General features: G+C 42.3%; 1 protein-coding gene across 1 annotated transcript in view; it reads left to right on the top strand.

The window, feature by feature from the left end:
* Positions 1-18,575, top strand: part of DLG1 (discs large MAGUK scaffold protein 1) — a gene marked incomplete in the record, with an annotated part of 930,518 nt that overhangs the window by 616,120 nt on the left and 295,823 nt on the right. The window contains 1 exon segment of the mRNA XM_053710194.1: positions 8,694-8,808. Coding sequence (XP_053566169.1) covers positions 8,694-8,808 — 115 coding nt within the window.

The raw sequence follows: 18,575 nt of genomic DNA, 5'->3' as shown, positions 1-18,575 counted from the left end.
AACGGGCTGTGTGAGAGGTTCAATGGGACCCTCAAGCAAATGCTCAAGACGTTCACTCAGGAATACCGAGACTGGGAACGCTTCCTGCCGCACCTCCTATTTGCTTATCGGGAGGTGCCCCAGGAAACGACAGGGTTCTCTCCCTTCGAGTTGCTCTACGGAAGAAAGGTACGGGGACCCCTAAACCTGATCCGGGAGCACTGGGAGGGAGAGATGGAGGCTGACGGTGTCCCAATTGTGCCATACGTGCTGGAACTCAGGGACCGAATGGAACAATTAGCCAAATCCGTGCGGGCTAATCTCCAGTTGGCCCAGAGAAGACAGAAAGTATGGTACGATCGGGGGGCCCGAAAGAGAATCTTCACCATAGGACAAAAGGTGTTAGTACTTAAGCCGGTGAAGACAGACAAATTGCAGGCGTCCTGGCAGGGTCCCTACCAGATCGTAGAGAAAAGGGGAGACACCACTTATGTGATAGCTAGCTGCCACGACAACAATCTTAGAAAGACATTCCATGTAAACATGCTCAAGGAATATTTTGAGCGACCAGAGAACGTGACGGCCGTATGTTGTTCCCCTCAGGAAGACCCCGACAGTTTACCCATTCCAGACCTATTAGAAAAGAGCCTCCCCACAGGTATAGTGGCGCAGGTTCAGATAGGGGACCGACTTAGCCCCACTGAAAGGGAGCAGCTCAACCAACTCCTCCAGTCCAAACACCTCACCTTCTCCCCGAAGCCAGGGTACACTACTTTAACCACCCACCAGGTAGATACTCCGGGACAAGCTCCCTTGCGCCAGGCTCCGTACCGAATCCCCGAAGCAGTTAGGACAGGAATGAAGAAGGAGATCGATGAGATGCTCCAGCTCAGGGTAATTGAGCCCTCCGATAGTCCCTGGGCCTCCCCAGTTGTCTTGGTGCCCAAGAAAGATGGGACCACCCGGTTCTGCGTAGACTATCGGAGGCTCAATGAAAATACCGTGACGGACGCTTACCCTATGCCCAGGGTAGACGAGCTACTCGATCGTATAGCCAGGGGAAATTACCTGACCACTATTGACCTCTGCAAAGGTTACTGGCAGATTCCCCTGGCCCCGGAGGCTATCCCCAAGTCGGCATTCGTCACCCCATTCGGCTTATATCAGTTTAGGGTAATGCCGTTTGGGATGAAGAATGCCCCAGCTACATTCCAGCGCTTGGTGGATAGGCTCCTGGATGGCTTCCAGAGTTTTGCTTGCGCCTACCTGGACGACATAGCGATCCACAGTGAGTCCTGGGAGGACCACTTAGCTCATGTGGGAATGGTTCTGGATCAGATCCGGGCTGCTGGCCTGACTCTGAAGCCAGAAAAATGCCACTTTGGGATGGCCGAGGTACAGTACCTGGGTCACCGGGTGGGGTGTGGAAAGCAGCGACCAGAGCCGGCCAAAATAGAAGCTGTCGCCAATTGGCCCACCCCCATCACTAAGACTCAGGTCCTAGCCTTCCTGGGCACGGCAGGGTACTATAGACGGTTCGTACCAGACTACAGCACACTTGCCAAACCCCTGACTGACTTGACCAAGAAGAACTTACCTCGACAGGTCCTGTGGTCTCCCCACTGTGAAACGGCTTTCCAGGCTCTCAAAAATGCTCTAATTAACGCTCCTGTCTTGGCGGCCCCAGCCCTTAACAAACGTTTTATCGTCCATACCGATGCTTCCATGTTCGGGCTGGGAGCCGTCCTCAGCCAAGTAGGCGAAGATGGAGGGGAGCATCCAGTTGCCTACATCAGCCGGAAGCTCCTGCCCCGCGAAGTCAGCTATGCAGCGGTCGAAAAGGAGTGTTTGGCTTTGGTGTGGGCATTAAAGAAATTGACTCCCTATTTATATGGTCAGGAGTTCACTCTGGTCACCGACCATAACCCGTTGGTGTGGCTGAACCGGGTCTCTGGAGATAACGGCAGGCTATTACGTTGGAGCTTATCGTTGCAAACCTTCAATTTCACCATTACTTACAGACCTGGGAAACAGAATGGCAACGCCGACGGGTTGTCCAGACAAACCGACCTCAGCCCCGCATAACCAGCGGTCTGGACAGCCTTAGTCTGCCCCGAAAAGGGGTCAGACCGTGTCTGCCAGAGTGTTCCACAGAAAGGGAGCAATGTTACAGAAGCATTAGTTATTTTGTTGTGAAGAGCTTATTTCCCAGCAGCAATGCCTGAACCAGCAAGCCAGCGCCTAAGAAGGGCTCCAAGAAAACCGTAACAAGTTTCATTTCATAAAGAGTTAACTCTTTTTTTTCAGCTTTTAGAAACTATTGTCTAATCACCTCTGGAGCCAGACTGCTAATTGATAAGATGAACTTGTAAACTTGTTATCTTAAGTACTGTAATCCTATTGTGGCCTGTCAAAGGACAGTGCTCTCTATCTAAATGTGTGATGGGGGATTTTGTGCTTCCCCCCCTCTCCCCCTGGGAGTGCCCTGTGTGCATGTAACCTTAATAAAAAGCAGGCTGGGCATCCCAGTCCTGAGTTCTTGTTTTGACCCTCAATCGCAGCGTTGACTCGTTTTTGTGGGCAGAAGGGTATCCTAGCTGTACTGCAGCTAAGGGAGATTATTCTATATTTGCGAGACTCATATAGAATACTATGGAAAGCAGCTTCTCCCCTCTTTAGCAATAGGGATCCAGGCTACTAAGCGGTCCATCTCTCAGCGAGACTAAGGGTAACCGTAACAGATGTTTCCTATAGATGCCGCTACACGGGACTCGTGGCAGACGGTCCCTAAGGTGGAGGGAGCAGTCTCTACCCTAGCTAAGCGTACAACTATTCCTGTCGAGGACAGTTGTGCTTTCCTAGATCCTATGGATAAAAAATTAGAGGGTTTCCTTAAGAAAATCTTTATACAACAAGGTTTTATTCTCCAGCCTCTTGCATGCATTGCCCCAGTCACTGCTGCAGCGGCTTTCTGGTTCGAGTCTCTGGAGGAGGCTCTACAGGTAGAAACCCCGTTGGATGATATCCTTGACAGGCTTAAAGCTCTTATGTTAGCCAATTCATTTATTTCTGACGCCGTTTTTCATTTAACCAAGCTAACGGCTAAAAATTCAGGTTTTGCCATTCAGGCGCGTAGGGCGCTATGGCTTAAATCCTGGTCAGCTGATGTCACTTCAAAGTCTAAACTTCTCAATATCCACTTCAAAGGGCAGACCCTATTTGGGCCTGGACTCAAGGAGATCATTTTTGATATTACTGGAGGAAAAGGCCACGCCCTTCCCCAGGATAGGTCCAACAAGTTAAGGACCAAACAGACTAAATTTCGTTCCTTTCAATACTTCAAGAGTGGCGCAGCTTCATCTTCCTCTTCTACAAAACAAGAGGGAAATTTTGCCCAGTCCAAGCCAGTCTGGAGACCTAACCAGGCTTGGAACAAGGCGAAACAGGCCAAAAAGCCTGCTGCTGCTTCTAAGACAGCATGTAGGAGTAGCCCCTGATCCGGGACCGGATCTAGTGGGGGGCAGACTTTCTCTCTTCGCCCAGGCTTGATCAAGAGATGTCCAGGATCCCTGGGCTCTGGAGATTGTTTCCCAGGGATATCTTCTGGATTTCAAAGCTTCATCTCCAAAGGGGAGATTTCATCTCTCACAATTATCTGCAAACCATTCTTACATTGCGTTCAAGACCTACTAGTTATTCGAGTGATCCACCCAGTTCCAAAGGAGGAACAGGGGCAGGGCTTCTATTCAAATCTGTTTATAGTTCCCAAGAAAGAGGGAACTTTCAGCCCAATCTTGGATCTCAAGATCCTAAACAAATTTCTCAGGGTTCCATCCTTCAAGATGGAGACTATTTGAACCATCCTACCTATGATCCAGGAGGGTCAATATATGACTACCGTGGATTTAAAGGATGCTTATTTACACATTCCGATACACAGGGATCATCATCAGTTTCTCAGGTTCGCCTTCCTAGACAGGCATTACCAGTTTGTGGCTCTTCCCTTCGGGTTAGCCACGGCACCAATAATCTTTACAAAGGTTCTAAGGCCGTGGGGTATAGCAGTGGCCCCTTACCTAGATGACATCCTGATACAGGCGTCGACTTTTCAAATCGCCAGGTCCCATACGGACATTGTTCTGGCATTCCCGAGGTCTCACGGGTGGAAGGTGAACTAAGGAAGAGTTTCCTTCCTAGGAACTCTGATAGACTCAGTAGAAATGAAGATTTATCTGACTGAGGTTAGGTTGTCAAAACTTCTAACTTCCTGCTGGGCTCTTTTTTCCACTTCCCATCCGTCAGTGGCTCAGTGTATGGAGGTAATCGGATTAATGGTAGCGGCAATGGACATAGTTCCGTTTCCCCGCCTACATCTCAGACCACTGCAACTTTGCATGCTCAATCAGTGGAATGGGGATTACACATATTTGTCCCCTCTACTAAATCTGGATCAAGAGACCAGGGATTCTCTTCTCTGGTGGCTATCTTGGGTCAATCTGTCCAAGGGAATGAGTTTCCGCAGGCCAGAATGAACTATAGTAACAAATGCCAGCCTTCTGGGCTGGGGTGCAGTCTGGAACTCCCTGAAGGCTTAGGGTTCGTGGACTCAGGAGGAGGCCCTCCTTCCGATAAACATTCTGGAACTAAGAGCGATATTCAATGCTCTTCAGGCTTGGCTTCAGCTAGCTGCGGCCAGGTTCATCAGATTTCAGTCGGACAACATCACGACTGTAATTCTATGGGCAGAGGTTCACTCTTGCCATCTCTCAGCTATCCATATCCCAGGAGTAGAGAACTGGGAGGCGGATTTTCTAAGTCGGCAGACTTTTCATCCGGGGGAGTGGGAGCTCCATCTGGAGGTATTTGCCCAGTTGATTCAACTATGGGGCAAACCAGAACTGGATCTCATGGTGTCTCGTCAGAACGCCAAGCTTCCTTGTTACGGGTCCAGGTCCAGGGATCCCAAGGCAGCGCTGATAGATGCTCTAGCAGCGCCCTGGTCCTTCAGCCTGGCTTATGTGTTTCTACCGTTTCCTCTGCTCCCTCGTCTGATTGCCAAGATCAAGCAGGAGAGAACTTTGGTGATCTTGATGGCCCCTGCGTAGCCACGCAGGACTTGGTATGCAGATCTGGTGGACATGTCATCTTTTCCACCATGGACTCTGCCGCTAAGGCAGGACCTTCTACTTCAAGGTCCCTTCAAACATCCAAATCTAATTTCTCTACGTCTGCTTGGAGATTGAACGCTTGATTCTATCAAAGCGTGGTTTTTCCGAATCGGTCATTGATACCTTAATTCAGGCTCGAAAGCCTGTCACCAGGAAGATCTATCATAAGATATGGTGTAAATATCTTCACTGGTGTGAATCCAAGGGTTACTCATGGAGTAAGGTCAGGATTCCTAGGATATTATCTTTTCTCCAAGAAGGATTGGAGAAGGGATTGTCAGCTAGTTCCTTAAAGGGACAGATTTCTGCTCTGTCTATTCTTTTGCACAAACGTCTGGCTGAGGTTCCAGACGTTCAGGCGTTTTATCAGGCTTTAGTTAGAATCAAGCCTGTGTTAAAACCTGTTGCTCCGCCATGGAGTTTAAATTTAGTTCTTAAAGTTCTTCAAGGGGTTCCGTTTGAACCTTTGCATTCCATAGATATTAAGCTTTTATCTTGGAAAGTTCTGTTTTTAGTAGCTATCTCCTCGGCTCGAAGAGTTTCGGAGTTATCTGCTTTACAATGTAATTCACCTTATCTGATTTTCCATGCAGATAAGGTAGTTTTACGTACCAAACCTGGGTTTCTTCCTAAGGTGGTATCTAATAAGAATATCAGTCAGGAGATTGTTGTTCCTTCACTATATCCTAATCCTTCTTCAAAGAAGGAACGTCTATTACACAATCTTGATGTGGTTCGTGCTTTAAAGTTTTATTTACAAGCTACGAAGGATTTTCGTCAAACATCTGCTTTGTTTGTTGTCTACTCTGGACAGAGGAGAGGCCAAAAGGGCTTCGGCAACTTCTCTTTCTTTTTGGCTAAGAAGTATAATACGCTTAGCTTATGAGACTGCTGGCCAGCAGCCTCCTGAAAGAATTACAGCTTATTCTACTAGAGCAGTAGCTTCCTCATGGGCTTTTAAACATGATGCCTCTGTTGAACAGATTTGTAAGGCGGTGACTTGGTCTTCGCGTCATACCTTTTCTAAATTCTATAAATTTGATACTTTTGCTTCTTAAGGGGCTATTTTTGGGAGAAAGGTCTTACAGGCAGTGGTGCCCTCCGTTTAAGTTCCTGCCTTGTCCCTCCTTTCATCTGTGTCCTAAAGCTTTGGTATTGGTATCCCACAAGTAATGGATGAATCCGTGGACTGGATACACCTTTACAAGAGAAAACAAAATGTATGCTTACCTGATAAATTTATTTCTCTTGTGGTGTATCCAGTCCACGGCCTGCCCTGTCATTTTAAGGCAGGTGTTTTTTATTTTTAAACTACAGTCACCATTGCACCCTATAGTTTCTCCTTTTTTTCTTGCTTGTCTTCGGTCGAATGACTGGGGGTGGCAGTTAGGGGAGGAGCTATATAGACAGCTCTGCTGTGGGTGTCCTCTTGCAGCTTCCTGTTGGGAAGGAGAATATCCCACAAGTAATGGATGAACCAGTGGACTGGATACACCACAAGAGAAATAAATTTATCAGGTAAGCATAAATTTTGTTTTTTAGTGACTGAAAAGGGTTCTTAGTACTTTGGTATACACTCTGGGACCCGTGACTAGACTGTGTAGCTGTGCCACTAATAAATAATGCTTTTTGCGGATGATACATCTGAGAACTCTTGCATGAGCACTGTGAATAGAGATAATAATTGAGTATATCGTAGACATAAATTGACACTTCTGTACCAAAGGAAGTATAGTGTGAATAGTTTCCATCTTGAAGGTGAAATTTTTTACAAATTTGTTTAAAGTGATGGTAAACTCTCCCCTTTTTAAAATCAGATCTGGAATGTAAGCGCTATTTTAGATGGAGTTTAATTCATTAGCTGTAATGAAGATGCAGTATAACATGCTTTTTATTATAGATATGAAATTCAAATACTGTTTGCTCCTCCGCCCACTTCAAAAGTCAAATTTTCTGTGAGCTAACAGATTGAATTGTTGTCCAATCAGCGCTCTCCCCATCTGGCACTTTTGTTGTAGCTAGAGCATTGATTGAAGAGTAATTAAATCATTTAGCTGACAGGTAAACTGACTTTTAAAGTGGGTGGTGTAACGTGGGGTAATTGAATTTCATATCTTCATTACAGCTAATTAAACATCTAAAATAGCGCTTACATTCCAGATCTGATTTTAAAAAGGGGAGAGTTTACCATCACTTTAAAGTGATGAGATCTAGAATAGGCCAAAATGTGTCCTCTTTCTTATAAACAGATTGGAGTAAAATCCCTGATATAGCTCTGAGGATGGAACTGGGACTATGACTTCCATCAATTCCAGATCTTGACACACCCTAGGAAGGCTTTGGCCTTTACTGGATCTCGAAGAACTAGAGACAGGAGGATTTTTCCTCTCAGAGTTTTAAGTGAAAGCCTATCTGATACCCTTAAGCAATGGTTTCCAATACCCAAGGATCCTGAACAGACCATTTCCAATTCTCCAGTAAAAGATTCAATCTGCACCCTACCAGATTCTGGTCTGCACTGGGGGCCACATCTTCATGTGGATTTGGAGGCGGGGGATGACTTCTTGGTCTGTTTGCTGTTAGACCATAGCATTGGACTTCTAAGAGGTTTTGGGAGAACCTCAACACTGAAGGCACGCTCAGATTTTTTTTTTTAACTGCTGAAAGGAAAGAATGTTCTCCCCCTCTGTTTGCCCTTATATGTTTTTTGTCTTGAAGTAGGTAAGGATCCTTTACGTTCAGTGACTGTGGCAATAATTGCATCTAGTCCTGGGCCAAAGATAATTTTTCCTTGAAAAGGAAGGACTGACAGTCTAGTCTTAGAGACTATATCTGCTAAATAAGACATTAGCCATAAGGCATATCTTGCAAAAAATAGCCATGATGAAATATGATTGCAGCGAAACACATTGCAATGCTTTTTAATCTTAGGGACTATCAGTTTTTGGGCCTTTATATACATTTAGTTTTTAATAAATATTGATTACATTTGGAGTCATGTTTATATTCCATCAAAAGTGATGGGGGCAGTGATTGAGTTTAGCCAGAGGATCAGTGAGCTTGAGTCATTGTGAATACTCAGACTGCTTCTATCAGCACAAATGAGTGCTGCTCCATTTGTAAGTATCCATGCTGTTAGCTTTACGCTTTATATTGTAAAACCCTATTGATCTACACATGGAGACGTCTTATGTTTATTCTTTGATTATAGATACTGGGGCAATGGTGATGTGTGCTTCTGGAAAAGTAGCCTTTTGAAAATCACAAGTCAAAAGGGACAATTCTCATTGTTATTATTAGAGACTTGTTTTAACATTCTTCGTATGTGCTACTTATGATTGAATTGTGATTGGGTGCACCCTATTTATTAGGCTATCTATCAATAACCTCCATACACATAACATCCTGAATAGTGATAAATATGGAAACTAAGCTTGAGTATCTTCATCTGTGAAGGATTTGTATTTTGTTAAAAAAAAATGTTTTTTGGTTTTTTTTGTGTTTGTCACTTTATTTAGGTATCTTCATGCATTGTTGTTTTTTCAGAGTATAGTCGTTTTGAGGCTAAGATACACGATTTAAGGGAACAGATGATGAACAGTAGCATAAGCTCTGGATCCGGCTCTCTTAGAACAAGCCAGAAACGTTCACTATATGTCAGGTAAGAACTCTAGTGTTGGTTTAGAGTTGTATACAGAAGCGTAATGAAATAACTTCAGGTACAGCAATTTCAAACCAGGCATTAGAAGACCAAATATAAATTTCCCAAAATGTGTGGTTTTGTTGAAGTTGGAGCCACCTAAAAATAATAATAAAATAGCAACCCGCTATATACGTTACAGAATTATTTAAATTTATTTTGAAATTATGAGCATAAATTAAGATTAATCCCTATGTACTTTTAATTTATACATTTTCTATCTATGTGTTTACACTGTATAGTTAAAGGGACACTGAACCCAATTTTTTTTCTTTCGTGATTCAGATAGAGCATGCAATTTTAAGCAACTTTCTAATTTACTCCTATTATCAATTTTTCTTCGTTCTCTTGCTATCTTTATTTAAAAAAGAAGGCATCTTAGTTAAGGAGCCAGCCAATTTTTGTTTCAGACCCTGGGCAGCACTTGTTTATTGGTGGGTGAATTTAGCCACCAATCAGCAAGAACAACCCAGGTTGTCAACTAAAAAGGGACCGGCATCTAAACTTACATTCTTGATTTTCAAATAAAGATACCAAGAGAATGAAGACAATTCGATAATAGGAGTAATTTAGAAAGTTGCTTAAAATTGCATGCTCTTTCTGAATCACAAACGAAAAAATTTGGGTTCAGTGTCCCTGTAATGGATCAAATTGTGTGACTCTTACTGTTCAATAAATAGTAAAGCTATATCTCAGAAAACATACAATACATTACACGTTGAATAAGCCTCTAATTGTGTTGACATTTTAGGCTTATTTCCTAATGTGGTGTCAGATATTTATAATATTATTCTTGGGGGATGGTTCTTGGGTTAAATAGAAGATGCCAGATTTCTTCATGAGATTTTTTCTTCCACTGTAGTTCTTTGCCTCCCTGTTTAGAATTAGGTTTTATGAGCTGTTCTTTTTTTTTTTGTTCAAATAATGAAAACTTACTACTCCATGTACAACTTGTTAAGAGTCACATCATCCATTTATCTTAATCAGGGCTATTTTGAGCCTGTTGGTCCGTACATGCAGCCACCAAAACACAAGCATATTCTTATTTGTTACATTGCAATCTTAGACTGGAGTATTATTTTAGATACGTCACTCTTTGCTGTGCATAGGTTAAATAAGGGTAGTCTATTTAGCAGAAGGGTGGCTATTCTGCCATTCTGTTGCTTTGCAATGCCATAAAAGATTTTGCCGATTCTGTCATGTTTATTACATTGGGTTGTATCTCAGTAAAATGACAGTATTAGCTGGGTGCCACTGGGTATTGTGCTGAATGCCAACATTTTTGGGTTTGCATGCTATTTCAGGAAATGTCAGAGAGGATTCAAGTGAAGCTGAACTTAATTGACTGAATGAGCAAAACAGTTGGAAACTGGCCCGTTGTGGCATGTTGTGCATTCTGGTCATTAACCCCTTCAGGACCGTGAATTTTAGAGAAATACTTGCCCAAAGTACTGGAGAATTTTTAGCATGTTTGTCATCACTCCATTTATACAAATATAGAGCCTTTTTTTCTTTTTTATTTATTTATGAAAACTATATATTTTTTATAGACAACCCAAGTTATTGATCTAGGCCCATTTTCACAAACCTTGGGTTTGTCACTGAAATTACTTACATAACACTTGTGCAGCCTTTGTTTAGAAATAACCGACAATGCATGGCTTTGCCATTGCTTTTTGGTAGCTAGAAGGGCGCTAATTAAAGATGCGCACCACACTTCTAATATCCCCGCCAGTTAAGGGGTTAATTAGTTAGCTTGTAAGATTAATTTTAGCTGTAGTGTAGAGATTACCCTCCCACCCCCTGATTCCTCCCAAACCGCTCTCTTCCCTCCCTTGCCCCCACTGGTCACCTCCATCCTAAATACTGGCAGACAGTTTACCAATATGCATTTTTACGGCACCCCACACACACACACACACACACACACACACACACACACATTACAGATCTCTTCTCAACCCTCCAACCGATCTGATCCTTCCCAAATAGCTCTTTAACCCTCCCCCTCTCACTAAAGGCAGGTACTGGCAGCTGTCTTTCTGTAGTGTTTTTTTTAGTTGTTTTTAATTATTTGTTAATCAAAAATGTTTTTCTGTAGTGCAGCAATCCCCCCTCACCCTCCCCCTGCAAGAAATGGTCTCTGGCAACCCCCCTCCCTCACCCATTTCTGTTGTTTATGGAACCTATCCCTCCCTAACCAAAGTTTTTGTTTTCTGTAGTATATGAAATCCTCCCCTCCCTCCCCCATCATGCGATGCGCCACCCACCCTCTTCCCTCCTGCAACCCCCACGGCATCACCGCAAGCCAATACAGACAGTGACACTCTGCATCACTGTATCGGCTATCTGCCTTCATATGGTAAAGGAAGAACCATTAGTTCGGGTTAAATTTGTGTAACAGGTTGTGGGAAGCAAAGCAGCAATGTATGGATTGAAATGTACTGCTGAAGATCATAGCAGTGCGGCTGTGTAAGTGGTTATGCAGACTGAGGGGTAGCGATATAAATGAAAGAAAACTTGCGGATTTAAAGAGATGTGAGTTCCGGTGTGGAAACAATGTGAGGGTGTTCAGAGGAGTGAATACTGCAGAAACCAAATACACACATACTACAAAAAATGAAGGCTGTACGTAAGGCACTTTAGACATCCATTCGATTTCTGCATGTGCCCAGGCGATTTTGTGCGAGTCTGGGCAAACTATAAATTGGAATTCAAATGCAGCAACACATAAATAGAAATTAGAAATAGAATATTAAATTCTTTGATAGGGTGGTAAGTCCACGGGTCATGACCTATAGGATAAAACTCCACTCCACCAAGAGACAGGCAAAGATTACCCTACATATCAAGAGCTTCAAACCCCCGCACTTCCTTATTCTCCTCCATCTTAATTGTTGCCTTCACCGGAGCACAGTTGAAAAGTGCATTGCTGATATATCTGTATTAAAAGGGGTACTCAAAATGCTGTGAGACCCGTTATCCCCCTCAGAGAACCGAGAATAGGGCAGAGGGGTGTACAGGAGTGCTTTGCCTACTGATTGAATTTCTTCTACAGGAACTTTTTACTAGCCCGCCACAGGGGTCGCTGGAACTGGTCCTTCACCCACCACCTGTTAGTAGCTTCGGGGCTCATCCTGGATCAGATCCTGAGTAAGTTTAACTTGACTAGGATGGAGCTCACTACTGGATATGACAGGGAACATTACAAGTTTCTCAACTTTGCCTTTTCGAGACGAGCAGTTTGTTACTGGCAACTGCTCCCAGATTTTTTACAAAAGTTTTGGGAGCATGGTTGTCAGCCATAAGAACGAGGAATTTTGGTTGCTTTATTTCTTTCATGTAATTGGCAAGAGTCCATGAGCTAGTGACGTATGGGATATACAATCCTACCAGGAGGGGCAAAGTTTCCCAAACCTTAAAATGCCTATTAATACACACCTCACCACACCCACAATTCAGTTTTACAGTTTGAAGTAAGTTTGTGCTTAATTTTTATGATTTCTTCTGTGATAAGCACTTCTAAGCATTCTGAAGCCCAATTCCACAAGTACAGTGTTTGTAAGAGGCATATGAAGAGAGTATCGCCTATTTGATTTTATGGTTTCCCTCGTGGGAAATCTTTTCAAGGGTTCTCTATTATCGGTCGTAGGGATTCATCTCCTAGCTCCCTTTTCAGATCGACGATATACTCTTATATACCATTAGCTCTGCTGATAGCTTTCAGTAGCCAATCGATCTGAGTAGAAGAGAGTAGCGCAAGAGGACACGATTCAAGGCAGTTTTATTAACACATAACACAGTACAATACAAGTACTACTTACAAACAGTAAGTGCAATCAGACATTTCACAAATTATGTTGTGAACATATGAGGTCTCAGTCCGCCAATCCAGATCACCACAGCTAGCCGATAGTTCTGACAGGGGATGTTCTCCTCCCGAATTCAGCCTCCAGCAGCAGGGCACCTTCTTTGACAGCAGACTTGACCAGTGTAGCTCAACGCGTTTCCCCCGGAGTACGCCCGGGCTTTTTCAAGAGCTGATAGCTTTCAGTACTGGTTTGGCTATCTGATATATGTGGATGGGTGTCTTTCGGTAAGTATGTATCATTATTTAAGACACTCTCAGCTATGGTTTGGTGCTTTATGTATAAAGTTTTAAATATATGTATTTTACTTATATTTGCCATGAGTCAGGTCTATGTGTATTTCCCTTTGCAGTCTGACAGTTTCTTTATGGGAATCATGTTTTAGGATGTCTTTCCTGGGGTATAGTCTTTTTTTTTCAATTTGACTTGTTTTTTTCTTTGAAAAAGTTGCAGGCAAATTAGGTTCGCGAGGGCGCAAAATGCTGTTATTTATTGCGTCATTCTTGGCATGAGAAATTTTTTTGGGCGCGAATCTGCGTATTTGACGCAAGTTCGTAATTTCCTGCGTCTTAGTTGACGCTAGGTTGTTTGGCGCGGAATTATGTGTTATGATGCGAGTTGCGTAATTCCCGGATGTTTGTTGGCATTTAGTTTAAGTTTACCTAATTTCCTATATGCTCCTTGCCTTATTTATGCTCAGAGGGCTATGCTATTTGCTTTTTTTGCCAATTTTAGCATTTGCATTTTTTCCCATTCCTGAAACTGCTATATGTGGAAGATATTTCTGTTTAAATTTTCTTTTTTTCTTTTACATTTTACAAGATGTCTCAATCTGATCCTGTCTCAGAAGCTGCTGTAGGAACCATGCTGCCTGAACACAGTTCTACCAAAGCTAGGTGTATTTGTTGTAAGTTAGTGGAGATTATATCTCCAGCTGTAGTGTGTAACAGTTGTCATGATAAGCTTTTGCATGCAGAAAAGGTTTCTATTAGTGCTAGTACAGGATCTGTTGTTCCTTCAACATCTAAAGTACGTGATATTCCTGTTGATATGAAAAATTATATTGCTGATGCGATACAGAAGGCTATGGCTGCTATACCGCCTTCAAAAAATTGTAAAAGGTCTTTTTAAAACTTCTCATAATACTGATGAATTTTGTAATGACCGGCCACATATTGATATATCCTCCTCTGATGAGGATTTCTCTGACTCAGAAGATCCTACTTCAGACTTTGACACTGATAAATCATCTTATCTTTTTAAGATTGAGTATATATAAGTGTTGATAACTATAGATGTTGAGGAGTCTGGTCCTCTTGATAATAAATCCAGTAAATGTTTAAATTCAGTTTTTAAACCTCCTGTGACTACTCCTGAGGTTTTTCCTGTTCCTGATGCTATTTCTGATGTGATTGCTAAGGAATGGTCTAAGCCTGGTACTTCTTTTGTTCCTTCTTCAAGGTTTAAAAGGTTGTATCCTTTGCCAGTGGCTAAATTAGAGTTTTGGGAAAACGTCCCTAAGGTTGATGGGGCCATTTCTACTCTTGCTAAATGTACTACTATTCCTATAGAAGATAGTACGTCTTTTAAGGATCCTTTAGATAGGAAAATTTAATCTTATCTAAGGAAGGCTTATCTGCATTCTGGCTATATTCTAAGACCTGCCATTTATATGGCTGATGTTGCGGCTCCATCAACTTTTTGGTTGGATAGCTTAGCACAACAGGAAAAAAAACTCTGATTTGCATAGCATTGTTCGATTGCTTCAACATGCTAATCATTTTATCTTTGATGCTATTTTTGATATCATCAATATTAATGTTAAATCTATGTCTTTGGTTATTTTAGCTAGAAGAGCTTTATGGCTTAAATCATGGAATGCTTACATGGTATCTAAATCTAGGTTACTATCTCTATCATTCCAGGGTAATTATTTGTTTGGTTCTCTGTTGGATTCTATTATTTCCACTAATACTGGGGGAGGGGAGTTTTTTTGCCTCAAGATAAAAAGTCTAAGGGCAAATCTAAAGCTTCTAATCGGTTTTGTTCCTTTCGTTAGAATAGAGAACAGAAAACCACTCTTTCCCTAAGGACTCTGGCTCCAATTGGAAGCCATCCTCGAGTTGGAATAAATCCAAGCCTTATAGGAAACCAAAGCCAGCCCCCAAGACTGCATGAAGGTACGGCCCTCAATCCAGTTCTGCTGGTGTGGGGGACGATTGAAATTATTTCAAGAAATTTGGGCAGGTTCCGTTCAGAATCATTGGATTCAGAATATTGTCTCTCAGGGGTATCAAATAGGTTTCAGAATAAGACCTCCTGTGAGAAGATTTTTTTTCTCTCTCACGTTCCAACAAATCCTGTGAAAGCTCAGGCCTTTCTGAAGTGTGTTTTAGATCTAGAGCATTCAGGAGTAATTGTACCAGTTCCAATTCTGGAACAGGGTCTGTGTTTTTATTCAAATCTATTCATTGTCCCGAAGAAGGAAAATTCTTTCAGACCAGTTCTGGATCTGAAGTTTTTGAATCAATTTGTAAGGGTCCTAACTTTCAAGATGGTGACTATAAGGACTATTCTGCCTTTTGTTCAGCAAGGTCATTACATGTCCTCAATAGACTTACAGGATGCGTATCTTCACATTCCGATTCATCCAGACCAATATCGGTTTCTGAGATTCTCTTTTCTAGACTAGCATTACCAATTTGTTGCTCTTCCATTTGGCCTAGCAACAGCTCCAAGAATGTTTTCGAATGTTCTCGGTGCCCTTCTATCTGTAATCAGAGAGCAGGGTATTGCAGTGTTTCCTTATTTGGACAATATCTTGGTACTGGCTCAATCTTTTCATTTAGCAGAATCTCACACGAATCAACTTGTGTTGTTTCTTCAAAGGCATGGTTGGAGAATCAATTTACCAAAGAGTTCCTTGATTCCTCAAACAAGGGTCACCTTTTTAGGTTTCCAGATAGATTCAGTGTCCATGACTCTGTCTTTAACAGACAAGAGATGAATGAAATTGGTTTCTGATTGTCGAAACCTTCAGTCTCGATCATTTCCTCCAGTGGCTATGTGCATGGAAGTTTTAGGTCTCATGACTGCAGCATCGAACGCGATCCCCTTTGCTCGTTTTCATATGAGACCTCGGCAGCTTTGCATGTTGAATCAATGGTGCAGGGATTATACTCGGATATCACAGTTGATATACTTAAATCCCAACATTCAACTCCCTCTGTCCTGGTGATTAGACCATCATCGGATTCTTCAAGGGGCCTCTTTTGTTTGTCCTTCCTGGACTGTGATTTCAACAGATACAAGTCTCACAGGTTGAGGAGCTGTCTGGGGGTGTCTGACAGCAGAAGGAGTTTGGAATCCTCAAGAGGCGAGGTTATCAATCAATATTTTAGAACTCCATGCTATTTTCAGGGCTCTTCAGGCTTGGCCTCTATTAAAGAGAGATTCATTCATTCGTTCTCAGACAGACAATATCACAACTGTGGCATATGTCAATCATCAAGGGGGGACTTGCAGTCCTTTAGCGATGAAATAAGTATCTCAGATACTTTCTTGGGCGGAATCCAACTCCTGTCTAATTCCTGTGATACATATCCCAGGTGTAGACAATTGGGAAGCGGATTATCTCAGTCGTCAGTCTTTACATCCAGGGGAGTGCTCTCTCCATCCAGATGTGTTTTGTCAGATCGTACAGATGTGGGGTCTCCCCGAAATAGATCTGATGGCTTCCCATCTAAACAAGAAGCTTCCCAGGTACCTTTCCAGGTCCAGGGATCCTCAGGCGGAGATGGTGGATGTTTTAGCAGTTCCTTGGTTTTACTAACCTGCTTACATTTTTCCACCTCTAATTCTTCCAAGGGTGATCTCCAAGATCATATTGGAACAATTGCATCTGTTTCTGATAGCACCAGCATGACCTCACAGGTTTTGGTATGGGGATCTTGTCCGGATGTCCAGTTGCCAACCTTGGCCACTTCCTTTAAGGCCAGACCTTCTGTCTCAAGGGCCGTTTTTCCATCAGGATCTCAAATTGCTAAATTTGATGGTATGGAAATTGAACGCTTAGTACTTAGTCATAGAGGTTTATTTGAGTCAGTGATTAATACTATGCTACAGGCTCGTAAGTCTGTTTCAAGGAAGATTTATTATAGGGTTTGGAAAACCTATATTTCATGGTGTTTTTCTCAAAATCTCTTGGCATTCTTTTAGGATTCCTAGAATTTTACAGTTTCTTCAGGATGGTTTGGATAAAGGTTTGTCTGCAAGTACCTTGAAGAGACAAATTTCTGCTCTTTGTTTTATTTCATAGAAAGATTGCTAAACTTCCTAATATTCACTGTTTTGTTCAGGCTTCGGTTCGTATTAAGCCTGTTGTTAAATCAATCTCTCCTCCTTGGAATTTTAATTTGGTTTTGAAGGCTTTGCATTCTTTGGATATTTAACTACTTTCTTGGAAAGTGTTGTTTCTTTTGGCTATCTCTTCAGCTAGAAGAGTTTTGAAATTCTCTTGCGAGTCTCCTTTTCTGATTTTTCATCAGGATAATGCTGTTTTGTGGACTTCGTTTAAATTTCTTCCTAAGGTTGTGAATTCTAACAACATAAGTAGGGGAATTGTTGTTCCTTCCTTGTGTCCTAATCCTAAGAATACTCTTGAAAGATCTTTACATTATTTGGATGTTGTAAGAGCTTTGAAATATTATGTCGACGCTACGAAAGATTTCAGGAAGACTTCTAGTCTATTTTTTGTTTTTCTTCTATAAAGGTAAGACGAGTCCACGGATTCATCCTTTACTCGTGGGATATTATCCTTCCTAACAGGAAGTGGCAAAGAGCACCACAGCAGAGCGGTCTATATAGCTCCTCCCTTAGCTCCACCCCCAGTCATTCTCTTTGCCTACTCTAAGTACTAGGAAGGGTAAAGTGAAAGAGGTGATAAAATATTAGTTTTTAATTTCTTCAAGCAAGAGTTTGTTATTTTAAATGGTACCGGTGTGTACTATTTACTCTCAGGCAGCAGATGGATGAAGACTTCTGCCTAGAGGATGATGATCTTAGCATTTGTAACTAAGGTCCATTGCTGTTCCCACAGAGGCTGAGGAGTACAGGAAACTTCAGTGTGAGGAACGGTTTCATGCTATGCAGCAATGAGGTATGTTCAGTCATATTTTTCCGGAGAGACTTTGTATTTCAGAAAGGGTGACATTATACCCATGAGGGTAAAGGTAACCAGTAATCCTAGAGCTAAAAGAAGGGCATTACTTAGCTTGCATATGGGGCCAATTACAAATATGGTTGACACTGAATGGCAAATGTTTGTGAGCAAACGTTTTTTTTTTTATTTGCGAGTGCTTTAACGTTTTTGTGGGCAATAACTTTTTGGGCAAACTTTATTAAGGGCACACATGGCTTAACTTTAGGGTCTTAGAACCCACATGGCTAGTTATAACCGCTCTGGTGCGGTTCTTTAAGGCTAAGGAGACATCGAGTGAGATGGGCGGGGCCTATTTTTGCGCCTCAGATGCGCAGTTAGTTTTATCAGCAAGCTCTAACTCCTGAGGGCCCTGGTGTATGTTTTGGGCCAAATCGAAGCTTTTACCCCACACTTTCGATCCCTGAGGGCAGGTAGGGCCACAGCAGGGCTGTGGCAAGGTGCTGAGAGTGTTTTTTCCGGATCTGGCCCTATTTTCGATCCGGTTTGGAAATTAAGGGGTTAATTGTTAAAAAAAAATTTGTGGTGCAATCTTAACTACATATATTGTGTCTACATACAAAATTATTAAAAAATTTGGTGCATGTTTAGGCTGTTTTGCAGAACGTGTATGCTTTTTTTCTCTTAAAGGCGCAGTACCG

The sequence above is a fragment of the Bombina bombina genome, chromosome 4 (assembly GCF_027579735.1).
Source record: "Bombina bombina isolate aBomBom1 chromosome 4, aBomBom1.pri, whole genome shotgun sequence".
Taxonomy (NCBI): domain Eukaryota; kingdom Metazoa; phylum Chordata; class Amphibia; order Anura; family Bombinatoridae; genus Bombina; species Bombina bombina.
This window is presented reverse-complemented; position numbering and strand designations above follow the sequence as displayed.